At 38.6% G+C, this 23,570-nt stretch overlaps 1 protein-coding gene and 1 pseudogene across 1 annotated transcript; one reads left to right on the top strand and one right to left on the bottom strand.

Annotated features, from left to right (window-relative positions):
• The first annotated feature begins 2,367 nt into the window (after positions 1 to 2,367).
• LOC144255953 (thymosin beta-4-like) lies at positions 2,368 to 2,490 on the top strand. Its single transcript, XM_077801096.1, has one exon. The coding sequence runs from the start codon at positions 2,368 to 2,370 to the stop codon at positions 2,488 to 2,490; it is 123 nt and encodes a 40-aa protein (XP_077657222.1).
• Positions 2,491 to 6,693: 4,203 nt separating this feature from the next.
• LOC144255988 (olfactory receptor 1A1-like) lies at positions 6,694 to 7,624 on the bottom strand (annotated as a pseudogene).
• Positions 7,625 to 23,570: the final 15,946 nt, after the last annotated feature.

Genomic DNA, 23,570 nt, shown 5'->3' on the forward strand with positions numbered 1-23,570 from the left:
TCAGAGGAGAGTGAAAAGGAGAGTTGGAGCTTGTCCTGGGAAGGCATTGGCATCCACGGTATGAGCTGCTACAGCCCACTGGTCCCCCTGTCGACCTGCAGCCTGGCCTTTAGATGGGGCCAGATGGGCAGCATGGGCAGATCAGGAGAGCATTGAGGCCAGGAGAGCTTCTCAAAGAACATGAACGTAGTCAAGGGTCTCCATGGACAGGAGTGAGGTGGAGCAGAGAAGAACCAAGGCAGTTCCTTCTTCTTCCCCAAACTTAAATAAATAAAGTAAGAAATGAATAAGGAGACATTATAATTGATACCACAAAAATAAAAAGATCATTAGAAACTGTTATGAATGATTATATGAGAACAAATTGGAAAACTTAGAAGAAATGGATAAAATTCTACATAGCACAAGAAAATAACAGGGTGAAGAGACAGATTGCCCACAAAATGGGAGAAAATCTGTGCCAGCTATTCATCTGACAGAGGATTAGTATCCCAAATAATAACAACTTGGAAAATATAATACCAAGGGACAAGTAATCCAATCAGAAAATGGGCAGATGAGCTGAATAGGCACTTCTCAAAAGAACAAGTATACAGATGGCAAATAGACACATGAAAAAACGATCAACATCTTTAGTCATCAGAAAAATGAACATCAAAACTACACTGAGATTTCACTTCACCTGTCAGAATGACTATTTTTATATTAAGTAAAAAACCAAACCAAACCAAACCAAACAAGAAATGCTAGTGATGATTCAGGGAAAACAGAACATTTACACACTGGTGGTGGGAATGTAGATGAGTATGACCAGTCTGGATAACAGTATGGAGGTGCTTCTAAAAGCAAAAAAAAAAAAAAAAAAAAAAATAGAACTACTACGTGACCCAGCTCTACCACTCCTGAGTACATACCAGAAGGAATCAGTCAGCATGCAGTAGGATCCCAGCATATCCATGATTATCATGGCACGATACACAATAGCTAAGCCATGGTGTCTGCAATGTGAAAGTAGATAGGCATACAACAGATGAATGGATAAAGAAAATGTGGTACATATACACAATGGAATATTAGCCATAAAGAAGAAGAATGAAATTATGGCATTTGCCAGTAATGGACAAAACTGGAGACTATCATGCTAAGTGAAATAAGCCAATCCCCCCCCAAATCAAAGGCTGAATGTTCTCTCTGATATATGGATGCTAACACTAGGTGGTGAGTGGGGAATAGAAGTTCATTATATTAGACAAAAGGGAATGAAGGGAAGGGAGGGATGATGGGAATAGGAAAGACCGTAGAATGAATAGGACCTAAGTTTTCTATATTCTTATATGAATACACGACTAGTGTAACTTTAATTACCACAAAATGGGATCCTAATTAGAATAAGTTATACTTCATGTATGTATATAATATGTCAAAATGTACTCTACTGTACATGTATATCTAAAAAGAACAAATAAAAAATTAAAAAAAAGAAAGCTTGTAAGGGGACTGGATATGATCAGAGGATGTTATGTGCATGTTAATATATGTATAAAAATATACAATCAATCCCATTATTTTGAACAATTAAATGTGCTAATAATTATGGTAATAAAAAGAAAACTACAGATAATGATGTGGCTGTGTCCCTGTAGTATGCTGTTTTTAATTCTTTTGGGTATAGACCAAGGAGAGGGATAGCTGGGTCAAATGGTGGTTCCATTCCCAGTTTTCCAAGGAATCTCCATACTGCTTTCCATATTAGCTACACCAATTTGCAGTTCCACCAGCAATGTATGAGTGTACCTTTTCCCCCACATCCTCCACAACACTTATTGTTGTTTGTGTTCATTCCACTATCATATATACATTTAAAAATTAATTTAAAAAAACTACAAACTGATATCCTTGATAAATTTGGTAAAATTCAACATCTTTTCATGATTTAAACCCTCAACAAATTAGGTATAGAAGTGACATACCTCATCACAATAAAGACTGTGTAGAACATTGTGCTAAATGTGGAGAAGCTGAACGTGTATCTTCTAAGGTCTGGAGCAGACCCAGGAAGTCCTCTGTCACTACTCCTAGTGAATGCAGAACTGAAACTCTTGACCAGGGTTAAGCAAGAGAAAGAAGTAAAGACCACCCAAACTGGAAAAGAAGTTAAATGTTCCTGTTTGCAGATGACATGATTTTATACGTAGAAAAACCTGAGGATTCCACCAAAAAACTGTTGAAACCAATAAATAAATTTAGTAAATCTGTAGATATTTATCATTTCTTTATGTTAAAACTTCAAAATCCCCACTTGGCCATGGTCACTGAGCAGATCAGACTTCTCTTGTTCACTCTTCTTGCTCTGCTTCCTCTGAGACCATGTCTGATATGGCTGAGATCAAGAAATTTGATAAGTCCAAACTGCAGAAGACAGAAACACGGGAGAAAAATCCTCTGCCTTCAAAAGAAATGATTGAACAGGAGAAGCAAGCAGGCAAATAGTAATGAGGCATGCACCGCCAATATGCACGGTTTATTCCACAAGCATTGCCTCCTTATTTTACTTCTTTTAGCTGTTTAACTTTGTAAGATGCAAAGAGGTTGGATCAAGTTTAAATGACTGTGCTGCCCCTTTTCACATCAAAAAATCGAGAACTACTGACAACGAAGGCCAGGCCTGCCTCTCCCATCTGCCTGTCTGGCTGGCAGAGAAAGAAAAGAACTTGCCTGTTGGTGAAGGAAGATGTTGGGTGGGAGGATGGTGACTCTAGAGTAAGATCCAAGCTGTTCCAAGGTGTCCTGCAGCCTGTAAAATGCAGTTTAATCAGAGTGCCTTCTTTTTTTTGTTCAAATGATTTTAGTTACTGGAATGCACAATTTTTTAAATATGCAAATAAAAAGTTTTAAAACCTGAAAAAATTTCAAAATCCTTTCTTCTAGCTTTTGAAATGTACAGTAATAACTGTGATCTATATCACCCTCATGTGCAATAGCTCACTCAGAGTTCTTGATCCATCTAACTATAGCATAGGACCCATTAACCACCTTCTCCCCATCCCACATGTATTTCTATAACTTATCAACTCCACTCTGACCTATGCTTTGTTACTTTTTGCTCCCAGGCTTCAAGTGTTCATTCTACTATTTTAATTCAAAACCTCCACAACAGTCACAGGAATTCTTAAAAACACACTCCAGATGGAACTAATTAGACTTAAATTACTCTTTTGTTCATTATTGTCATTAAAGGCATCCTTTTCCTATTAGTGGCTCAACCTCAAAACCCTGAACATCTGCTGCTATCACAATTGTTTCCATTTCCACATTATCTCTGTATTTAGGGTTTATATCTTCATTCCACACATGTGTGAGATCATGTGGTATTTGTCTTTTTGTGCCTGACTGATTACACTTATCATAATGTCCTTAGGCCCATCCATACTGTTGAAAATGACAAGATTTAATTCTCTGCATGACCAAATGGTATGGTTGATTTGACATTCTGCATCTTTCTTAGTAAAAGACATGGAATAATTCATTTAATATTTCAAAAATATGACTCTTATCTGTAAAGGAGTGCTATTTAGTCTATGCTATAGAAATATGTTGAAATCTTCCAGATTGCTCTTAGAGATGTCTGATTAAACTCCCGACCTCATTATGTCTCTCTCTTCCCTTACTTTTTTGTCTCTACCTAATCCTTGATGAGAGATAAGCATCATTGTTTCATGCAGAGCTTTTATCTATATATCATCTTTCTATCTATCATAATTTGATAAACACTCTGGAACTTGCTATCAAGCCTGAAAATTAGGACTGTGTTCATATCCTACATCTAACCACTTGGTACCCCTAGTTTCATTCCCCTGACTATCCCCTCTCAAACTTCCTCTCATCTGAGCCCTGTGGTCATTTATTTTTAATGCACTTTTATGGCATGTATGTATATTCCTGAAAATAATGTATTTTTGGTTGTTTTAATTGTTTACAGCCTTATAAAAAGGATATTAATGATAATCTTTGGGAATTTGATTTTTGAAAATTTAATGTTTTGTTGCTAAGATTCAAACAAATTATAGTGTGTCTCGATAGGCTACTCAGGGGAAAAAAAAGAGATTTCTCTGTTGGTGAGGGTGATTAACCCCAATGAGCAAGGACATCACGTTGTTGCTATATGATGGAGGACAAAGAGGACTGTCTGGAGTTTTGTGTGGGATGCCTCTTAATATTTCCATGACCAACAAATAAAATAAATAGCAACTCCATAAGATCCCCTTGCCCCCCAAAGTGCTTTTGAGGGTTTATATTTCCCCCAAATAGAAGTCACCTCTGCAAGTAAAGACTGAGGGGCAGCTGAGTGGTCCTCAGAGATTAGAGTGTCAGAGATGTGGTCATCCCTAGGTTCTGATACCACCTTCTGAAGAAAGTCACTTCCTGCACTTAATAATCACTGGGCAACCTCAGCATTCTTTTCCCTTTTATTAGTCTTTCAGAATGCACCTTTGTATCAGATTCTTTGTATTCAGTGTTTCTGGTTTAAATATAACAGATGTGATTTCTGTTTCCTTAACCATCCTAAGGAAACTTCATTAACATAAAAGCTATCAAGGCTTTTCCAAACTTAGTCAATCCTAAGGGCTTACATAGAGTAACTTAAATTACTATGTTAATATTATTTCAGGACAGCATGCTTGACAGAATCAAAGGAAGATGGCTCAGACAATGACTTGAAAGACAGGGGCAGTAGTTTTTATTCGCAATGGAATCTATACATGTACATATAGATTCTTATGATTATTGTAGGAAATGAAGAAAGGAAGGTCAACTTCCCTTATCTAACTTAATGCAGAGGAATAATGTGAGTTTGATTTCAACAGTTAGGTGTTTGGACTTCTCCTAAGAATATATATTTTCTCAGGTCTTCTTCTATAGTGTTCTCTTTGGCACTTAATGTTTCTCTATAGAAAATATTTGAAATATTTTGTTACATTTGACCTTATTGAGTTATACCCATAGCAGAAATATTAACCTTGTATACATATTTAAACATATTATTGAAGGATTCACTTATTCATTTAACACAATTTTATTAAGCAGTTACTATATGTCAACTGTCCTAAGTGCTGAAGTAGAGCAGCGAACAAGACAGATCCCAAACCTTCACATTGAGGCTGGGAGAGACAGAGAATAGTTAAATTTATGTGACATTTTCATTGCCTAACCTTGAAAATGCCCTGATAAAATACATTTATTTACTGCATCCTGTGATCATTCATTCATGCAAGTTTATATTAAGTTGTAATCAAATCCTTTTTGGTTCAAAAGATGGTAATTTTGATAGTTCTCATCCTTGGTGTTCTAGGGTCCCAGAACATGTTAAAATGTGAGTACCATCATCTTCAAAAATTCATGGACAAATTCTTGGCAACAGGAATTATATAGAGAAGATAATAAATGTTTTACCTGGTAGTTAAAAAAACTGAATAATAAGACAACCTGTGTATTACTCTAAGATATACTCAAGCCATCTTTTAAGAACATTTTATTTGGAAAAATAAGATTGATGAGGAATCATTTATATGTCATTAATGTTTTGAGAAAGTCTTCTGATTTTCTCATAAGTAGAACAAAACTTGGATTGTGGGTTCCCTTAGTGGGTATTCAGTGATGTGCTGGGTTAACTCTGTTTTGGGAATGTTACCTACATAATCAGAATTAATGGCCAGAATCATGGCCTCGCCTTTCTTGCGCCACTCAGGAGAAACCCAGTCACGTCATTATCAACACTGGTCTTTTTTCTTCATTTGTTATATGGCACCTAAGATTTTGACCATTGTAGTTTTATTTTGTATTAGAATTAATTATACCAGAATTGATTTCATTTATTAGATCAGAATCATTATTCCTGTAAACCATGAAAAACCTACATTACCATCATTTTAGTAAGATTTTAGGGAGAACTCTATGATCTTAAAAGACAGTCTATTTTAATCAATGTGAAGGAAGCACAAAAATATATTCCCAAATTCCTGAAAGATTTTAAGGATGGATAAATCAGGTCCACTCTGATTATCTGTAATCATTATCAGATTGCATATCAGAGACATTATTGTCATTCACCCACTCCACCTCTGCCAGCTTTTACTGGATGTACCTTGTATGACCAGGATTGTGACCATAGTCTTGTGTTGATCTATCTTCACAGCTCCTTCCCTCAGACTTGCAAGCTTAGCAGGCAGGATTAAGCATACTAGTCAAATAAAAATGCTGAGTTGTAGTCTTCAAAGCATGAGCTACTATGACCACTCTGTGTCACACCAGCAGGGCAGATATTATTGTTTTAATATGTAGATGTAGAAGCCTAGGCTCAAACTTTTTTCAACTTTACCACTAGTCAATTTTGCAGGGGGGATGTGAACCCAATAGCTTGTGCTGCTGATCAGCCAACAGAAATAGCTGTGTGGTCAAAGTGATAATTTCCATAAATTGTTTCACTAAATGGTTATAAGACTTTGGAGACTAGGAATTTATGGCTGTAAAGTTTAGAGGCAGCTTCTTGTAAGAGATAACATTGGAGGTGGAATTCCAAGTTCCTCCCAGTGGTGAGCACTTTGACCTTGAAATGTGGAATTGTTCTATTGACCAAAAAAGAGTGATTCCAGACCCCATAAGGTAATGGGTATGCAATGTATGACCTCACATTGGTTATGAAGAGCTTCTTCTGTGAAAGAGTTTCTTCAGAGCAGCCTTCATGTCTTGGTTTCTCAGACTGTAGATGAAAGGATTTAACATCAGGGTCACTGCCATATACATCACAGTTATCACAGCATCCTTTAGGCTGTAAGTGGTCAGAGGTCGGAAATACATGCCCATGACTGTCCCATAGTACAAGGAAACAACTGTGAGGTGAGACCCACAGGTGGAGAAGGCTTTGCGTACACCCTTCGTGGAAGGAACACGGAGGACCGTGGAAAAGACACGAACATAGGAGACAACAATGCACAGTAATGGCACAGAGAAAACACCAACCCCTAGGTACATCATTTTCACGTTCAAGTGTATGTCAGAACAGGACAGCTTGAGCAAGGGAGAAATGTCACAGTAGAAGTTGGCCACTTCCTTGCTGCCACAGAAGGACAGAGCAGCTGTGAGCAGAGTGTGAGGAAGGGCATTGGCATTTCCAACCACCCAGGATGCAACCACCAGCAGGACACAGGACCTTGGACTCATGATGGTTGTATAATGAAGAGGGCGGCTGATGGCCATGGCTCGGTCATATGCCATTGCTGCCAGTAAGTAGCTGTCTGTGTTACCCAAGGCTATCATGAAATACATCTGTGTCAGGCATCCCCCAAAGGAGATGGCTTTGCTGTCCAGGAGATGATTGGCCAGCATCTTAGGGATGGTTACAGAGGAGAAGAAGATGTCGACAAGGGAGAGGTTGGCCAGGAGGAAATACATGGGGTTGTGGAGGCAACTGTCAGAGAGAATGGCGAGGATGATGAGTAAGTTTCCCACGACTGTGATGGGGTAAATGAACAGGAAGAGGATGAAGAAAAAAATCCTCCTGCTCCTGCTGACCCGTGACTCCCAAGAGGATGAACTCCATGGTAGAAGACTGGTTTCCTTCCCCCATGGTTCCTTTAACATGAAAGGTGAGAAGAGTCCAGAATTATTAGTGCTATTACTGTGCATTATGATCTTCTGTATGCAGCACTTCTAACTCCAGTGATATGCTTTCTCAATGCCTGCCTTCATGAAATCCAGAGATATTCAAACTTTGAAGAAACATTTCTATTGGTCTCTGGGACTAATTGACATTCACTCCATCACTCATGTCTGAGAAGTGAGCAACGTGTGAATCAGAAGTGCTCATCCTCCCCTGTCAGTGCACCCTAAACTCTCAAGACTCAATCATTTCATAATTAAATCTCATATTCTACAGCCTAGAGTCCATGTTAGACCTTATGGAAAAAATCACAAATATGTGCCAAATACAGTTTATTCATTCATTCATTCATTCAGTGGATAAGGCATAGTCCCTGCTCTCAAGGACCTGATAATTTAAAGCCAGAATCACACACTGATTTGATTATGCATGATAAGGAACAGACAGCCTTTGGAGTCTTTGACTAAGTTCTCCAGAGCAAAGGTTCTATTGGAAGATGGACTAACCTTGAAATGTGGAATTGTTCTATTGACCAAACAGAGTGATCCCAGACCCCATAAGGTAATGGTTTTGTATGAGGCATTGGGAAATTGTAAATCTCAAGGGTCTCTGGGTTTAGGTTCTACCAAAATAAACCCAGTGAATTTTCTCCTCCGGTGTCGCATTTTGAAAGTAGACTTTTGCCACCTCCTTTAAGAGATTGTATATCTGACAAGCCCTCAAATATGAGCTTAAATGAGGAATGCATAATCACCATGCATTTCTTTTTATTCTTCTCTTTTGGTTTTTAGTTTTTTCTTGTGGTGACTTATGCAACTGTACAGTAGCTACAACTACTGCTCAATAAACTCTCAGGTCTATTTTGGCAGGCCTGATATTTCCAAATCCAGCTAAACTTCCAGCTTGTTTTCCCAAACCCCACACACTGCACATTCAGACTAAGAATGAGATTGAAAGACATGGGGGATAAGAAAACATCCATTTTATGTTTTTGACTCCTCCATATTAATAATTTTGGAGTATTTTTTATTGCATACAACAATAAGCTTTCCCTTAATATTTCTTTAGTAAAATCCTGGTTTGTTTTTTGCATTCCCCACATATGGGATGTTCAAAGCACAGCCAGACAATTTATCTGTTATCTATACATATGATGTGTTATTTTTTCACTTAAAGTAGTGATTACATACCTCAGTCTTTTTCCTTAATGTTTCGGTGCTTCAGCTCAGACTATCTTAGTCTTCTAACTGAAATATCATTAGTTCTTCCTTCACTGCTCCATCACAGGTTCCTCTTTGACACATATTACAGTCTAAGGCATAATATCTGTGACAAACTACTAGCTGCTTGTCTATATCCATGCTCTTCTCTTCATCTTGGACACAAGTAGACTACATTTCCCAGGCTCCCTTGGGTTGAGATTTGTTCATGTGACCAACTTCTGGCCAATCAGCTTATGTGTTCCAGTACTGGGCTTTGTCTACTATCTCTGTGCCAAATGTATGCAAATATGGAGGATGCTGAATGTGATGATAGAGTCACAGGGGAGGGAGGAGACTCTATCCTAGTTCTCCTCCTCCAGGAGAGACACCCACCATCAAGAATACACACATGGAATGTTACTTTGCCATTTTAGTGATCAATTATTGTGGTAGTCTGAATTTTCATAAGTAATTCACCATTTTTTTCCTAATAGAATTGTACTAAAAAATCCCTAAATATATAATTAATTCTTTCACCAATTCTCAGTGTTTCCTACAGTAATATGTGAGTTACATATTAGGCATGGGGGATGGAGGTCTACTTACCTCTGTCATATCTAATCAGGATGTGCTTTCTCATCTCTACCTCTAAAGACGTTTGGGTTTGTCTTTTATGTTGTCTTTTCTCCTCTTCATCTAGAATCCCTATGCCTCAGATTTCAAAGGGTTCTGTAAACCTGGAGGCTCAGAGACTATGTCCATCTCATATGGTATAGAATGTAAGATTTGAGGTTGGGCTCTTGGCAATATGGCTGACTAAGCTGATGTTGACAGCTTCCTTTCTTAAAAAACACAAGAAAGTATAGATCAATATAAACATAAAACCCCCATCAAACACATAGCCAGACTTAAAAGGAAAAGATGGGAAGACTGCAGTATGAAAAAGAAAAAGAAACCTCAGAGCAAGAATTATATGCCATAAGTGAGGCTGTGTTAGTCCCGTGGGGTTTGTAATCAGGAATTAGGTAGGTTCTCAGGGGTAGGGAATGGAGTTTTTGTGCTTTTTTTGGTACAGATGATATGGACATAGATCCACATACTGATTAATAGTTCTGAATAAAGTGGTTGAAGTGCTGGCCTAATTTGTGGAAAAAGCAGCAGGAAGATTTTTGCCAAATAGAAATTATATAAAAAAGAACAAAAGTTCAAAATATACGTTATGCATTTTTATCAGGAGCAGAGGGTACAGGCCAGGCCAGGGAAGATATCAGTCTGGAAAGAAGTCTGAGTTTTATATTATAGAGGATTTTGATCCAATGCAAGAATTTTATATTTTATTCATTAGGTACTAAGGATTAATAGAGAGGCTGTGGGGTCCACTAACCCATTCTGGTTGGTTCAGTGTAAATGTATGTATTTGAGCATGTACATTAAATGACCTATGAATGTGGCAACATTTTGACTGACAGTCCAGTGTAGGGATAACCTCGCAGTGATAAGAAAAAAAGAATTCAAGAAAGTAAGAAAGAGTGGCATCAAAATAGGAGAGATGGATGGTATAATCAGTGTAGGAACTAAAGCATCAGGGAACCAGCAGAGAGAGGTTTCTGAGCACAGGGACTTCAGGATGGCATGCCACAGTGTTCAATATTAGAGTGTGGTCACAGGGAGAGAAGATTTCTTTGGAAACTATGGAGAAGGAGGTGAAAAGACCCTTAGCCCACCAGGCAGAGGAGTGGGAGGTGCATCCACAAGAAAGCTAGAGGCAGAGTCAGAGCCTTGAGTTCACTGGAGGGAAGTCAGATTCTCAAACACTGCTGGCCACCAATATCCACTTCCTGGGACATGTGTGTGCTCTGAGAAGTCAGTGACATGAGTGGGATGGTGCTGAGGACAATTTTTCAGAGACAGACAAGGCCAAGTGCTTCCCTCTGGGACAACAAAGATGGCTGAGGAGGTATCCTTCGTGTGCTTTATATTCTTATTAGTGCTTTGACAAGGAGACACCACCACCTTGTGAAAGGCTCATTCCCAGGCACAAGTGAGTATGGGAGTAGACGGCGTCTCCTCTCTTAAGACCACGCACTGTGTGAGAGTGTATGTACAGCACATGCCACACAAACTGTGACCCTGGAGACAGATAGGACCTAAGAGTGAGATAGCCTGTCTTAGCTACTTCTTCATGATCTTGTGTTCATGAACAGGAACCCCAGGAGAAGTGAAGTGAGTGGGTATTGCATCTTTGGAACTTTAGAATCTGGAGTAAGAAAGGTTTGTGCCCTGGTTTAACTGCTACCTCTCAGTGTAACTTTTGGCCATTTATTTAACCTGATAAAATGGCATCACAACTCAACTTACCTCGTGAGGGTCAAGGGAGGGAATGGATGTGGTGCAGATGGTGGTGCTGTACCGCTTGATGTTGCTGTCATAAACCCTCAGTCCAACGTCCACAGCCCTTACCTGGGGAGTCAGCTCAGATGCTGTCAAGAAGTGTCCTGGCCCTGTGACCTTCACTGCTTTTCCACAAGTTGGAAGTTTGCATGCAGCTGGTCTAGCATCCGCTAGCCTTCCTTCTGGGGGTCAGGAATGCGAGAGGGCGGCATCCTGGTCCTCTGTGGATGAAGTGGAGATGGTTTGGAAAGAGGACCAGGATGGTTTGGAAAGAGGAGGCCCCAATTTCTGACCTATGGGGCAGAAAGGGCAGAAAGAGCTGTTCTGGATGGAGCCTGAGGTTGAAGAGTCTAGTTTCCCCTTCCAGGAAGCTGGGTAGGTCTTAGCATAGAGAAGATTGGGAATCAGTAACCAGGTTATGAAGTCTCTTGAAACATGACTCTCTTGGGTCTTTATTCAGGTCAAAATCAGAGTAATTGTTGGGACTCACTGACTCTCCTCCAGTGGGGCCTTGGGAGCCCACAGTGGCTCCCAACAGTAATGTTCCCCAGAAGGAAGGATGGAGGAAAAGATTTCTTGGAGACTGTGTCTCCAGGGTCTGAGCTGTGGGCTGACCTATTCCACCCTCTTTGTGATCTCCTCTCTTCTGCTGTTCAGCTTAAACTTGGAAGGTCCCCTTGGGAGCTGCTAGGACTATGGTACAATTGAACTCCTAGTATTTTTCCATCAGATGCTCAAGTCTTTCTGCTGTTAAGTGTGGCAAAGAAAAATAATTCTATTTCTTCTTTTCCATAGGATTTGACTTGGACAAGATTAGGGTGGAAGCTGTAATTTAAAAAATCTAGATCCCTAAATTTCAGGATTCTTGAGATGGAAAAGGCCTAAATGTTCCTGGTCTGCTTTTTGCATGAGTCACCTTTAGAATAGCCTTGAGTAATGATCACTGATCTCTGATTTTAGGACCCACTGTTTCAGCAGGGTCACCACCTTTTGCATAGGGCAATAGTGAAGATTGTTGGCTGCTTTACCGCTTATTGACTCTGCCACTTATTGCCTCTAACTGACCCTGGACTGTTGTTTAAAATACCTGTACTCTTCAACATAATGATAATAATCCTCATAAAGTAATGAGAATTGAATGAATTAGTATCTGAAAAATTCTTAAAACTATTGTTTTAAGAATAGTGCATACTTTGTAAATGTTCAGTTATTTTACTACTTTTACACTAACTCTGCTAGTACCTTATACCTCTTCACACCCCCACCCCTCTGTTTTACTACTAGTCATGTAACAACTCTCTGTGTCTTCTATCAGGCTCTGCACATGGTAGGTGTTGAAGCATTTGTTGCATGGTGCTCTAGGTATGTCTCGGGTGACACCATCCTTTTGGCTGTGTTATCACTTGTTCTGTGTCCAGGTCAGGCTCTTGTGTGTAGGACATGGAATCCCATATATGAATACATGATATCCCATGATAATTATTTTTAATAATTTTTTTTAAATTAAAAGTTTTGAAGTGGTCTATAAAAACATAAAAATCATGTGTGTAAGTGGAGTCCCATGTTATGTTTGAAACAGACATACATTGCATAATATTTAGATCAAATTAAACATATTTAATTTGTCAAACATTGATTATTTCTTTTTTTCTCTCCAGACTCTTTTTTAAAATTTTCACTTAGCATGGTGTTTTCTTTTCCTTTTTTTAAATTGATTTTATTTTTTTAAACACACGACAAAAGAATGTATTCCAATTCTTATTACACATATAAAGCACAATTTTTCATATCTTTGTGTAAAGTATGTTCACGCTAATAAATGCCTTTATACATGTACTTACTGTTGTTTTTTTCATTACAATTCTTATTACACATATATACCACAATTTTTCATATCTCTGTATGTAAAGTAAGTTGACACCCAATTGGTGTCTTCATACATGTACTTTGGATAATGATGTCCATCACATTCCACCATCCTTGCTAATCCCCTGCCTCCTCCCTTTCCCTCCCTCCTCTCTTCCCTATCTAGAATTCATCTATTCCTCCCATGTTACCACTCCCTACCCCACTATGAGTCAGCTTCCTTATATTAGAAAACATTCGGCATTTGTTTTGGGGGGATTGGCTAACTTCACTTAGCATTATCTTCTCCAATGCCATCCGTTTACCTGCAATGCCATGATTTTATTCTTTTTTATTGCTGAGTAAAATTCCATTGTGTATATATGCCACATTTTTTTTTATCCATTCGTCCACTGAAGGGCATCTAGGTTGGCTCCACAGTTTAGCTATTGTGAATTGTGCTGCTATAAACCTTGATGTGGCCGTGTCCCTGTAGTATGCTGTTTTTAAGTCCTTTGGGTATAGTCCAAGGAGAGGGATAGCTGGGTCAAATGGTGGTTCCATTCCCAGATGTCCAAGGAATTTCCATACTTCTTTCCATGTTGGCCACACCATTTGCAGTCCCACCAGCAATGTATGAGTGTACCTTTTCCCCCACATCCTTGCCAACACTTATTGTCTGTCTTCATAATAGCTGCCATTATTACTGGAGTGAGATGATATCTTAGAGTAGTTTTGATTTGCATTTCTCTGATTGCTAGAGATGATGAACATTTTTTTATATATTTGTTGATTGGTTGTATATCCTCTTCTGAGAAGTGTCTGTTCAGGTCCTTGGCCCATTTGTTGATTGGGTTATTTGTTTTTTCAGTGCTTAGCTTTTTGAGTTCTTTATATATCCTAGAGGCTAGTGCTCTATCTGATGTGTGAGGGGTAAAGATTTGCTCCCAGGATGTAGGCTGTCTGTTCACCTCACAGATTGTTTCTTTTGCTGAGAAAAAAACTTTTTAGTTTGATTTCATCCCACTTATTGATTCTTGGTTTTATTTCTTATGCTATAGGAGTCTTATTAAGGAAGTTGGGGCCTAATCCCATATGATGAAGATGAGGGCCTATTTTTTCTTCTTATAGATGCAGAGCCTCTGGTTTAATTCCTAGGTCCTTGATCCATTTTGAGTTAAGTTTTGTGCATGGTGAGAGATATGGGGTTAATTTAATTTTGTTGCATATGGATTTCAAGTTTTCCCATCACCATTTATTGAAAATGCTATCTTTTCTCCAGTGTATATTTTTGGTAACTTTGTCTAATATAAGATAATTGTAATTTTGTGGGTTAGTTTCTGTGTCCTCTATTCTGTTCCATTGGTCTACCAGTTTTTTTGGTGCCAAAACCATGATGGTTTTGTTACTATTGCTCTGTAGTATAGTTTAAGGTCTGGTATAGTGATGTCACCTGCTTCACTCTTCCTGCTATGGATTGTTTTAGCTATTCTGGGTCTCATATTTTTCCAGATGGATTTCATGATTGCTTTTTCTATTTCTATGAGGAATGCCATTGGGATTTTGATTGGAATTTCATTAAATCTGTATAGTGCTTTTGGTAGTATGGTAATTTTGATAATTTTAATTCTGCCTATCCAAGAGCAAGGTAGATCTTTCCATGTCCTAAGGTATTCTTTGATTTCTCTCTTTAAGGTTGTGTAGTTTTCATTGTATAGATCTTTCACCTGTTTCATTAAGTTGATTCCCAAGTATCTTATTTTTTTTTGAGGTTATTGTGAATGAGGTAGTTTTCCTTATTTCCTTCTCAGAGGCTTTGTCACTGATATACAGAAATGCCTTTGATTTATGGGTGTTGATTCTATATCCTGCTACTTTGCTGAATTCATTTACTAGTTCTAGAAGTATTCTGGTGGAGTGTTCTGGGTCTTCTAGGTATAGAATCATATCATCAGCAAGTAGTGCTAGTTTAAGTTCCTCTTTTCCTATACATATCCCTTTGATTCCTTTTGTCTGTCTAATTGCTCTGGCCAATGTTTCAAGAACTATGTTGAATAGAAGTGGTGAAAGAGGGCATCCCTGTCTTGTTCCAGTTTTTAGAGGAAATGCCTTAAATTTTTCTCCATTTGGAATGATATTGGCCTAACGCTTAGTGTAGATAGCCTTTACATTGTTGAGATATGTTCCTGTTATCCCTAGTTTTTCTAGTGTTTTGAACATAAAGTGGTGCTATATTTTGTCAAATGCTTTTTCTGCAACTATTGAGATGATAATATGATTCTTATCTTTAAATCTATTGATGTAATGAATTACTTTTATTGATTTCTGTATGTTGAACTAACCTTGCATCCCTGGGATGAATCCCACTTTCATGGTGCACAATCTTTTTGATATGTTTTTGTATTTGATTTGCCAGAATTTTATTGAGAATTTTTTCATCTATGTTCATTAGAGATACTGGTCTGAAGTTTTCTTTCTTTGATGTGTCTTTGCCTGGTTTTGGGATCAAGGTGATTATTGGCCTCATAGAATGAGTTTGGAAGTGCTGTCTCTTTTTCTATTTCCTGAAATAAATTGAAGAGTATTGGTATTAGTTCTTCTTTAAAGGTCTTGTGTATCCATCAGTCCTGGACTTTTCTTGGTTGGTAAGCTTTTGATGGCTTCTTTTATTTCCTCACTTGATCAATATCAAGTCTGTTTATTGTGTATATCTTCCTGACTCCATCTGGGCAAATCATATGACTTAGGAAATTTGTTGATGCCTTCAATGTCTTCTATTTTATTGGAGTATAAGATTTCAAAAATGATTAGGTGAGAGGCAACATGGTGGCCGGCGAGGAGGCAGCACTTTCAATACCTCTGCAGTAACGGGATAAGAGAGACCCATAAATACACCTACATGCGACCTGCTGAGGAACTTCTAGCAAAATTCTGCTGAAAGGAGACCTGCTGGGAATTAGTAAGTCTATTTGAGGGGTCAGTTTGTCTCAGACGAGTGAATCTTGGTAACGTGGACCAGGGACACAATCCCACTGGCCGCCTCTGAACTGCCGCTGCCCATTCGTCGCAGCGAACATACGAACGGCCGCTGCCAGACTGGGCCCCCGCCGGCCTGGCTCTGTGAACTGCCTCTGGCGGTTTGGCGCTGCAAACGATGACCCCACCCCATGTGAACAACTCCTGCCCACCAGGCTCTGCAAAAGGCCCCACCCACATGGCAAACGGGCCCCGCCCTCCCGGCTCTTCGAACAGCCCTGCCCACACGGGGGAATCAGGAATGGCGCGGGACCGCCACGCTTAACTCCTGGCTACCGCTCCCACCAGTGCTGACAACTGAGGTCTCTTGCACCAGCTTCCGGGGGCATGGCTACCAGAGGGCAAGCAAATTCTCTGGGGGTTCTCAGCCCCAAGCTCTACAAACTCAGGGTCTGGGGGAATGGCAAACAGGGAGAGTGTGCCCAGGCGTCCATTAAAACAGGGCTCACAGGAGCAGCAGACCTGGCGTGTAGCCAGTATTGTGGTGAGTGTCACCAGTGAGAGGGGCCTGGCTAGAGGAAAAGTGGGGAAGTGACTAGATACAAGAGAAGGCCCTAGGCACTCAGGATTGGAGACCCGCCCAGTCAGGGAGGAAAAGCTGCTGCACAGTGACAGGCTCCCGCCTACTGAGAGGAGAAGCTTAGCCTGGTGGGCACAGCTCCACCTAATGGAAGAATAGTGAATCAAACTCTAAGACTACATTTATTATTATTTTGTTTGTTTGTTGTTGTTGTTTTTTTTAAAAAAAAATTTAATTCATTTTATTTTATTTTATGTTATTTTTAAATTTTAATCCTCATCTTTATTATTACTATTATTATTTTTAAAATTCTTTTTAATTTTCTATTTTTTCTTTCTCTTTCTTTTTTTCTTCTGTCTTTCCATTTCTTTTAAATTTTCTTATTCCCCCTTCCTTGAATTCTACCTGCTTACTCGCATTCTCTTTGGTGACTTCTTCCCTTCCCTGCTAATACCTTTCCTCCCAAGCATCAAATAAATTTATAGGAGTAAACAGTAACTCAGCAGTCAAACAGTACAAGAAGCAAAATGAGCAGCATGAAAAAGCAAGGAAGAAAAGGAGTACAAACAATGCAGGACAGCCTAAATATTCAGGACGATATAGAGTCATCAGAAAAATGGTCATATAAAGAACTCAAGGAATACCTTAGACAGATGGAATGGAACCTTAAAAAGGATACAGGACAGCAAATTCAAGCAGCGAAAGAACACATTGAGAATGAATTACATAAACAGATAAAAGAAGAAGTTAAGCATCTTTATCAGGAGATAGAGATAATAAAAAAGAATTAAACAATAATCTTAGAAATGAAGGAAATTGGGGGCTGGGGATGTGGCTCAAGTGGTAGCGCGCTCGCCTGGCATGCGTGCGGCCCGGGTTCGATCCTCAGCACCACATACAAACAACCATGTTGTGTCCGCCAAAAACTGAAAAATAAATATTAAATAATTAAAAAAAAAGAAATCAAGGAAATTATAAACCAAATTAAAATCTCAAATGAGAATATCACTAATAGAGTGGAGCAAGTAGAAGCCAGAACTTCAGATAATGAAGACAAAATATATAATCTTGAAAAGAGTCTAGCCAACTCAGATAGGCTGGTTAAAAATCACGAGAGAAACTTACAAGAGATATGTGATAATATAAGAAACCAAATTTAAGAGTCATCGGGATAGAGGAAGGGATAGAGATTCAAACCAGGGGAATGAGTAACCTACTAAATGAAATAATTACAGAAAACTTTCCAGAAATAAAAAAGGAAAGAGATATACAAATTGTAGATGCATACAGAACACCGAGCATACAAAATCACAGTAGACCAATGCCAAGACACATTGTTATGAAGATATCCAATATACAGAACAAAGAGAAAATATTAAAAGCTACAAGGGAAAGGAGGCAGATTACATTCAGGGGTAAACCAATAAGGTTAACACGGATTTTTCATCACAAACGCTGAAAGCGAGAAGATCCTGGAACAACATATTTCAAACACTGAAAGACAATGGATGCCAACCAAGAATTCTATATCCAGCAAAATTAAGCTTCAGGTATGACAACGAAATAAAAATCTTTCACAATAAACAAAAGTTAAAAGAATTTGCAGCCAGAAAACCAGCATTGCAAAGCATCTTGAGCAAAACACTACACGAGGAAGAAATGAAAAACAATAACCAAAGCCAACAGTGGGAAGTACCTCAGTAAAGACAAATGGAGGGGGGAAAGCTAATCATGGAGAAACAAACTAAATTAAAAACAAGAGATAAATAATCAAACATGGCTGGAAGTACAAACCATATATCAATAGTAACTCTAAACGTTAATGGTTTAAACACTCCAATAAAGCGACATAGGCTGGTAACATGGATTAAAAAAACAAATCCAACAATATGCTGCCTACAGGAGACACACCTGACTGGAAAAGACATAAATAGGCTGAAGGTGAAAGGTTGGGAAAATATATACCACGCACACGGTCCTCGCAAGCAAGCAGGGGTGGCCATCCTCATATGGAATAAAATCGACTTCAAGACTAAGTTAATCCAAAGGGATAAGGAAGGACATTATATACTGTTAAAAGGAACCATTAAACAACAAGATATAACAATTATCAATATTTATGCACCAAATAATGGTGCTGCGAAGTTCATAAAACAAATTCTCTTCAAGTTCAAGAATCAAATAGACCACAACACAATAATTATGGGTGACTTCAACACACCTCTCTCACCATTGGACAGATCCTCCAAACAAAAGTTGAATAAAGAAACTATAGAGCTCAATATCACAATCAATAACCTAGACTTAACTGACATATATAGAATATATTAACCATCATCAAGTGGATATACTTTTTTCTCAGCAGCACATGGATCCTTCTCAAAAATAGACCATATATTATGCCATAGGGCAACCCTCAGTAAATATAAAGGGGTGGAGATAATACCATGCATTTTATCTGATCATAATGGAATGAAACTGGAAATCAATGATAAAAGAAGGAAGGGAAAATCCAATATCACATGGAAAATGAACAATATGTTACTGAATGATCAAGGGGTTACAGAAGACATAAAGGAGGAAATCAAAAAATTCTTAGAGATAAATGAAAATACATACACAACCTATCGGAATCTATGGGACACAATGAAAGCAGTTTTAAGAGGGAAATTCATCGCCTGGAGGTCATTCCTCAAAAAAAGGAAAAACCAACAAATAAATGAGCTCACACTTCATCTCAAAGCCCTAGAAAAGGAAGAGCAAAACAACAGCAAATGCAGCAGAAGGCAAGAAATAATTAAAATCAGAGCGGAAATCAATGAAATTGAAACAAAAGAAACTATTGAAAAAATTAACAAAACTAAAAGTTGGTTCTTTGAAAAAATAAACAAGATCGACAGACCCTTAGCCATGCTAACGAAGAGAAGAAGAGAGAGAACTCAAATTACTAACATAAGGGATGAAAAAGGCTGTTGAGAGCCACAGCCAAAGGGGCCCCAGCAAACTTCCAGCTGCCAGCAAACTTCCAGCTGCCGGCTGATGATTGGCTCACAGTGGCCCCAGCAACATCTAGCTGATTGGCTCCTCTGCAGTCATGTTCATTGGGCTGTTTCCCTGCCCTTCAGACTGCCAGCTGATGATTGGCTCACAGTGGCCCCAGCAACATCTAGCTGATTGGCTCCTCTGCGGTCATGTTCATTGGGCTGTTTCCCTGCCCTTCAGACTACGGAACTGCTCATTGGGGGACTTCTTTGGCTCCGCCCATGCGACCTAGCCAATTGGCCTCAAGAGCAGGAGGATTGTGGGAGGTGGTGGTTGGTGTGTGGGAGAGGCTTGTGGAAGCCGGTGGTGGCAGTTGGGCTCTGAGGGTTTTTCCTGAGGAGCTGTTTTGTTTGGCTTTTGTAGTTTTAAAAATAAAGTTTGTTTCTTTTGACAAGTGGCTCCTGAATTGTGCCCAGCCAGACTGCGGCAAAAGGCAATATCACAACAGATGCTACAGAAATACAGAAGACAATTAGAAATTATTTTGAAAACCTATATTCCAATAAAATAGAAGATAGTGAAGATATCGATAAATTTCTTAAGACATATGATTTGCCCAGACTGAGTCAGGAGGATACACACAATTTGAACAGACCAATATCAATGGATGAAATTGAAGAAGCAATCAAAAGACTACCAACCAAGAAAAGCCCAGGACCGGATGGGTATACAGCGGAGTTTTACAAAACCTTTAAAGAAGAATCAATACCAATACTTTTCAAGTTATTCCAGGAAATAGAAAAAGAGGGAGCTCTTCCAAATTCATTCTATGAGGCCAACATCACATTGATTCCAAAACCAGACAAAGACACCTCAAAGAAAGAAAACTACAGACCAATATCTCTGATGAACCTAGATGCAAAAATCCTCAATAAAATTCTGGTGAATCGGATACAAAGGCACATCAAAAGAATTGTGCACCATCATCAAGTAGGATTCATCCCTGGGATGCAAGGATGGTTCAATATACGGAAATCAATAAATGTTATTCACCACATCAATAGACTTAAAGATAAGAACCATATGATCATCTCGATAGACGCAGAAAAAGCATTCGACAAAGTACAGCATCCCTTTATGTTCAAAACATTAGAAAAACTAGGGATAACAGGAACTTACCTTGACATTGTAAAATCTATCTATGCTAAGCCTCAGGCTAGCATCATTCTGAATGGAGAAAAATTGAAGGCATTCCCTCTAAAATCTGGAACAAGACAGGGATGCCCTCTATCACTACTTCTATTCAATATAGTTCTCAAAACACTGGCCAGAGCAATTAGACAAACCAAAGAAATTAAAGGCATAAAAATTGGTAAAGAAGAACTTAAATTATCAATATTTGCAGATGACATGATTCTATACATAGAAGACCCAAAAGGGTCTACAAAAAAACTACTAGAACTAATAAATGAATTCAGCAAAGTGGCAGGATATAAAATCAACACGCATAAATCAAAGGCATTTCTGTATATCAGTGACAAAACTTCTGAAATGGAAATGAGGAAAAACACTCCATTCACAATATCCTCCAAAAAAATAAAATACTTGGGAATCAACCAAACAAAAGAGGTGAAAGATTTATACTATGAAAACTACAGAACCCTAAAGAGAGAAGTAGAAGAAGATCTTAGAAGATGGAAAAATATACCCTGTTCATGGATAGGCAGAACTAACATCATCAAAATGGTGATATTACCGAAAGTTCTCTATAGGTTTAATACAATGCCAATCAAAATCCCAATGGCATTGCTTGTAGAAATAGATAAAGCAATCATGAAATTCATATGGAAAAATCAAAGACCCAGAATAGCAAAAGCAATTCTAAGCAGGAAGTGTGAATCAGGTGGTATAGCAATACCAGATTTCAAACTATACTACAGAGCAATAGTAACAAAAACAGCATGGTACTGGTACCAAAACAGGCGGGTGGACCAATGGTACAGAATAGAGGATACAGAGACTAATCCACAAAGTTACAACTATCTTATATTTGATAAAGGGGCTAAAAGCATGCAATGGAGGAAGGATAGCATCTTCAACAAATGGTGTTGGGAAAACTGGAAATCCATATGCAACAAAATGAAACTGAATCCCCTCCTCTCACCATGCACAAAAGTTAACTCAAAATGGATCAAGGAGCTTGATATCAAATCAGAGACTCTGCGTCTGATAGAAGAAAAAGTTGGCTCCCATCTACATATTGTGGGGTTGGGCTCCAAATTCCTTAATAGGACACCCATAGCACAAGAGTTAATAGCAAGAATCAACAAATGGGACTTACTTAAACTAAAAAGTTTTTTTCACAGCAAGAGAAACAATAAGAGAGGTAAATAGGGAGCCTACATCATGGGAACAAATTTTTACTCCTCACACTTCAGATAGAGCCCTAATATCCAGAGTATACAAAGAACTCAAAAAATTAGACAATAAGACAACAAATAACCCAATCAACAAATGGGCCAAGGACCTGAACAGACACTTCTCAGAGGAGGACATACAATCAATCAACAAGTACATGAAAAAATGCTCACCATTTCTAGCAGTCAGAGAAATGCAAATCAAAACCACCCTAAGATACCATCTCACTCCAGTAAGATTGGCAGCCATTATGAAGTCAAACAACAACAAGTGCTGGCGAGGATGTGGGGAAAAGGGTACTCTTGTACATTGCTGGTGGGACTGAAAATTGGTTCTGCTAATTTGGAAAACAGTATGGAGATTCCTGGGAAAGCTGGGAATGGAACCACCATTTGACCCAGCTATTGCCCTTCTCGGACTATTCCTTGAAGACCTTAAAAGAGCGTACTACAGGGATACTGCCACATCGATGTTCACAGCAGCACAATTCACAATAGCTAGACTGTGGAACCAACCCAGATGCCCTTCAATGGATGAATGGATTAAAAAATGTGGCATCTATACACCACGGAGTATTACGCAGCACTAAAAAATGACAAAATCATGGAATTCGCAGGGAAATGGATGGCACTAGAACAGATTATGCTTAGTGAAGCTAGCCAATCCCTAAAAAACAAATACCAAATGTCTTCTTTGATATAATGAGAGCAACTAAGAATAGAGCAGGAAGGAAGACCCGGAAGAAAAGATTAACATTAAACAGAGACACGAGGTGGGAGGGAAAGGGAGAGAAAAGGGGAATTGCATGGAAATGGAAAGAGACCCTCATTGTTATACAAAACTACATATAAGAGGTTGTGAGGGGAATTGGAAAATAAACAAGGAGAGAAATGAATTACAGTAGATGGGATAGAAAGAGAAGATGGGAGGGTGGGAGGGGGGATAGTAGAGGATAGGAAAGGTAGCAGAATACAACAGTTACTAGTATGGCATTATGTAAAAATGTGGATGTGTAATCGATGTGATTCTGCAATCTGTATTTGGGGTAAAAATGGGAGTTCATAACTCACTTGAAACTAATGTTTGAAATATGATATGTCAAGAGCTTTGTAAGATTTTGAACAACCAATAAAAAAAAGATTTCAACATAATTTCTAATTATCCTCTGTATTTATGTAGTGTCTCATGTGATATTACCTTTTTCATCCCGTATGCTGGTAATTTGAGTTCTCTCTCTCTCCTTGTTTGTTAGCATGGCTAAGGGTCTGTCAATATTATTTATTTTTCAAAGAACCAACTTTTGTCAACTTTTTCAATTGTTTCTTTAGTTTTGATTTCATTGATTTCTGCTCTAATTTTAATTATATCTTGCCTTCTTCTGCTTTTGCTGCTGATTTGTTCTTTTTCTAGGGCTTTGAGATGTAGTGTGAAGTCACTTATTTGTTGACTTTTTCTTCTTTTAAGAAATGAACTCCATGTAATGAATTTTTCTCTTAATACTGCTTTCCTAGTGTCCCAG

The sequence above is a fragment of the Urocitellus parryii genome, chromosome 7, assembly GCF_045843805.1.
Source record: "Urocitellus parryii isolate mUroPar1 chromosome 7, mUroPar1.hap1, whole genome shotgun sequence".
Classification (NCBI taxonomy): Eukaryota; Metazoa; Chordata; class Mammalia; order Rodentia; family Sciuridae; genus Urocitellus; species Urocitellus parryii.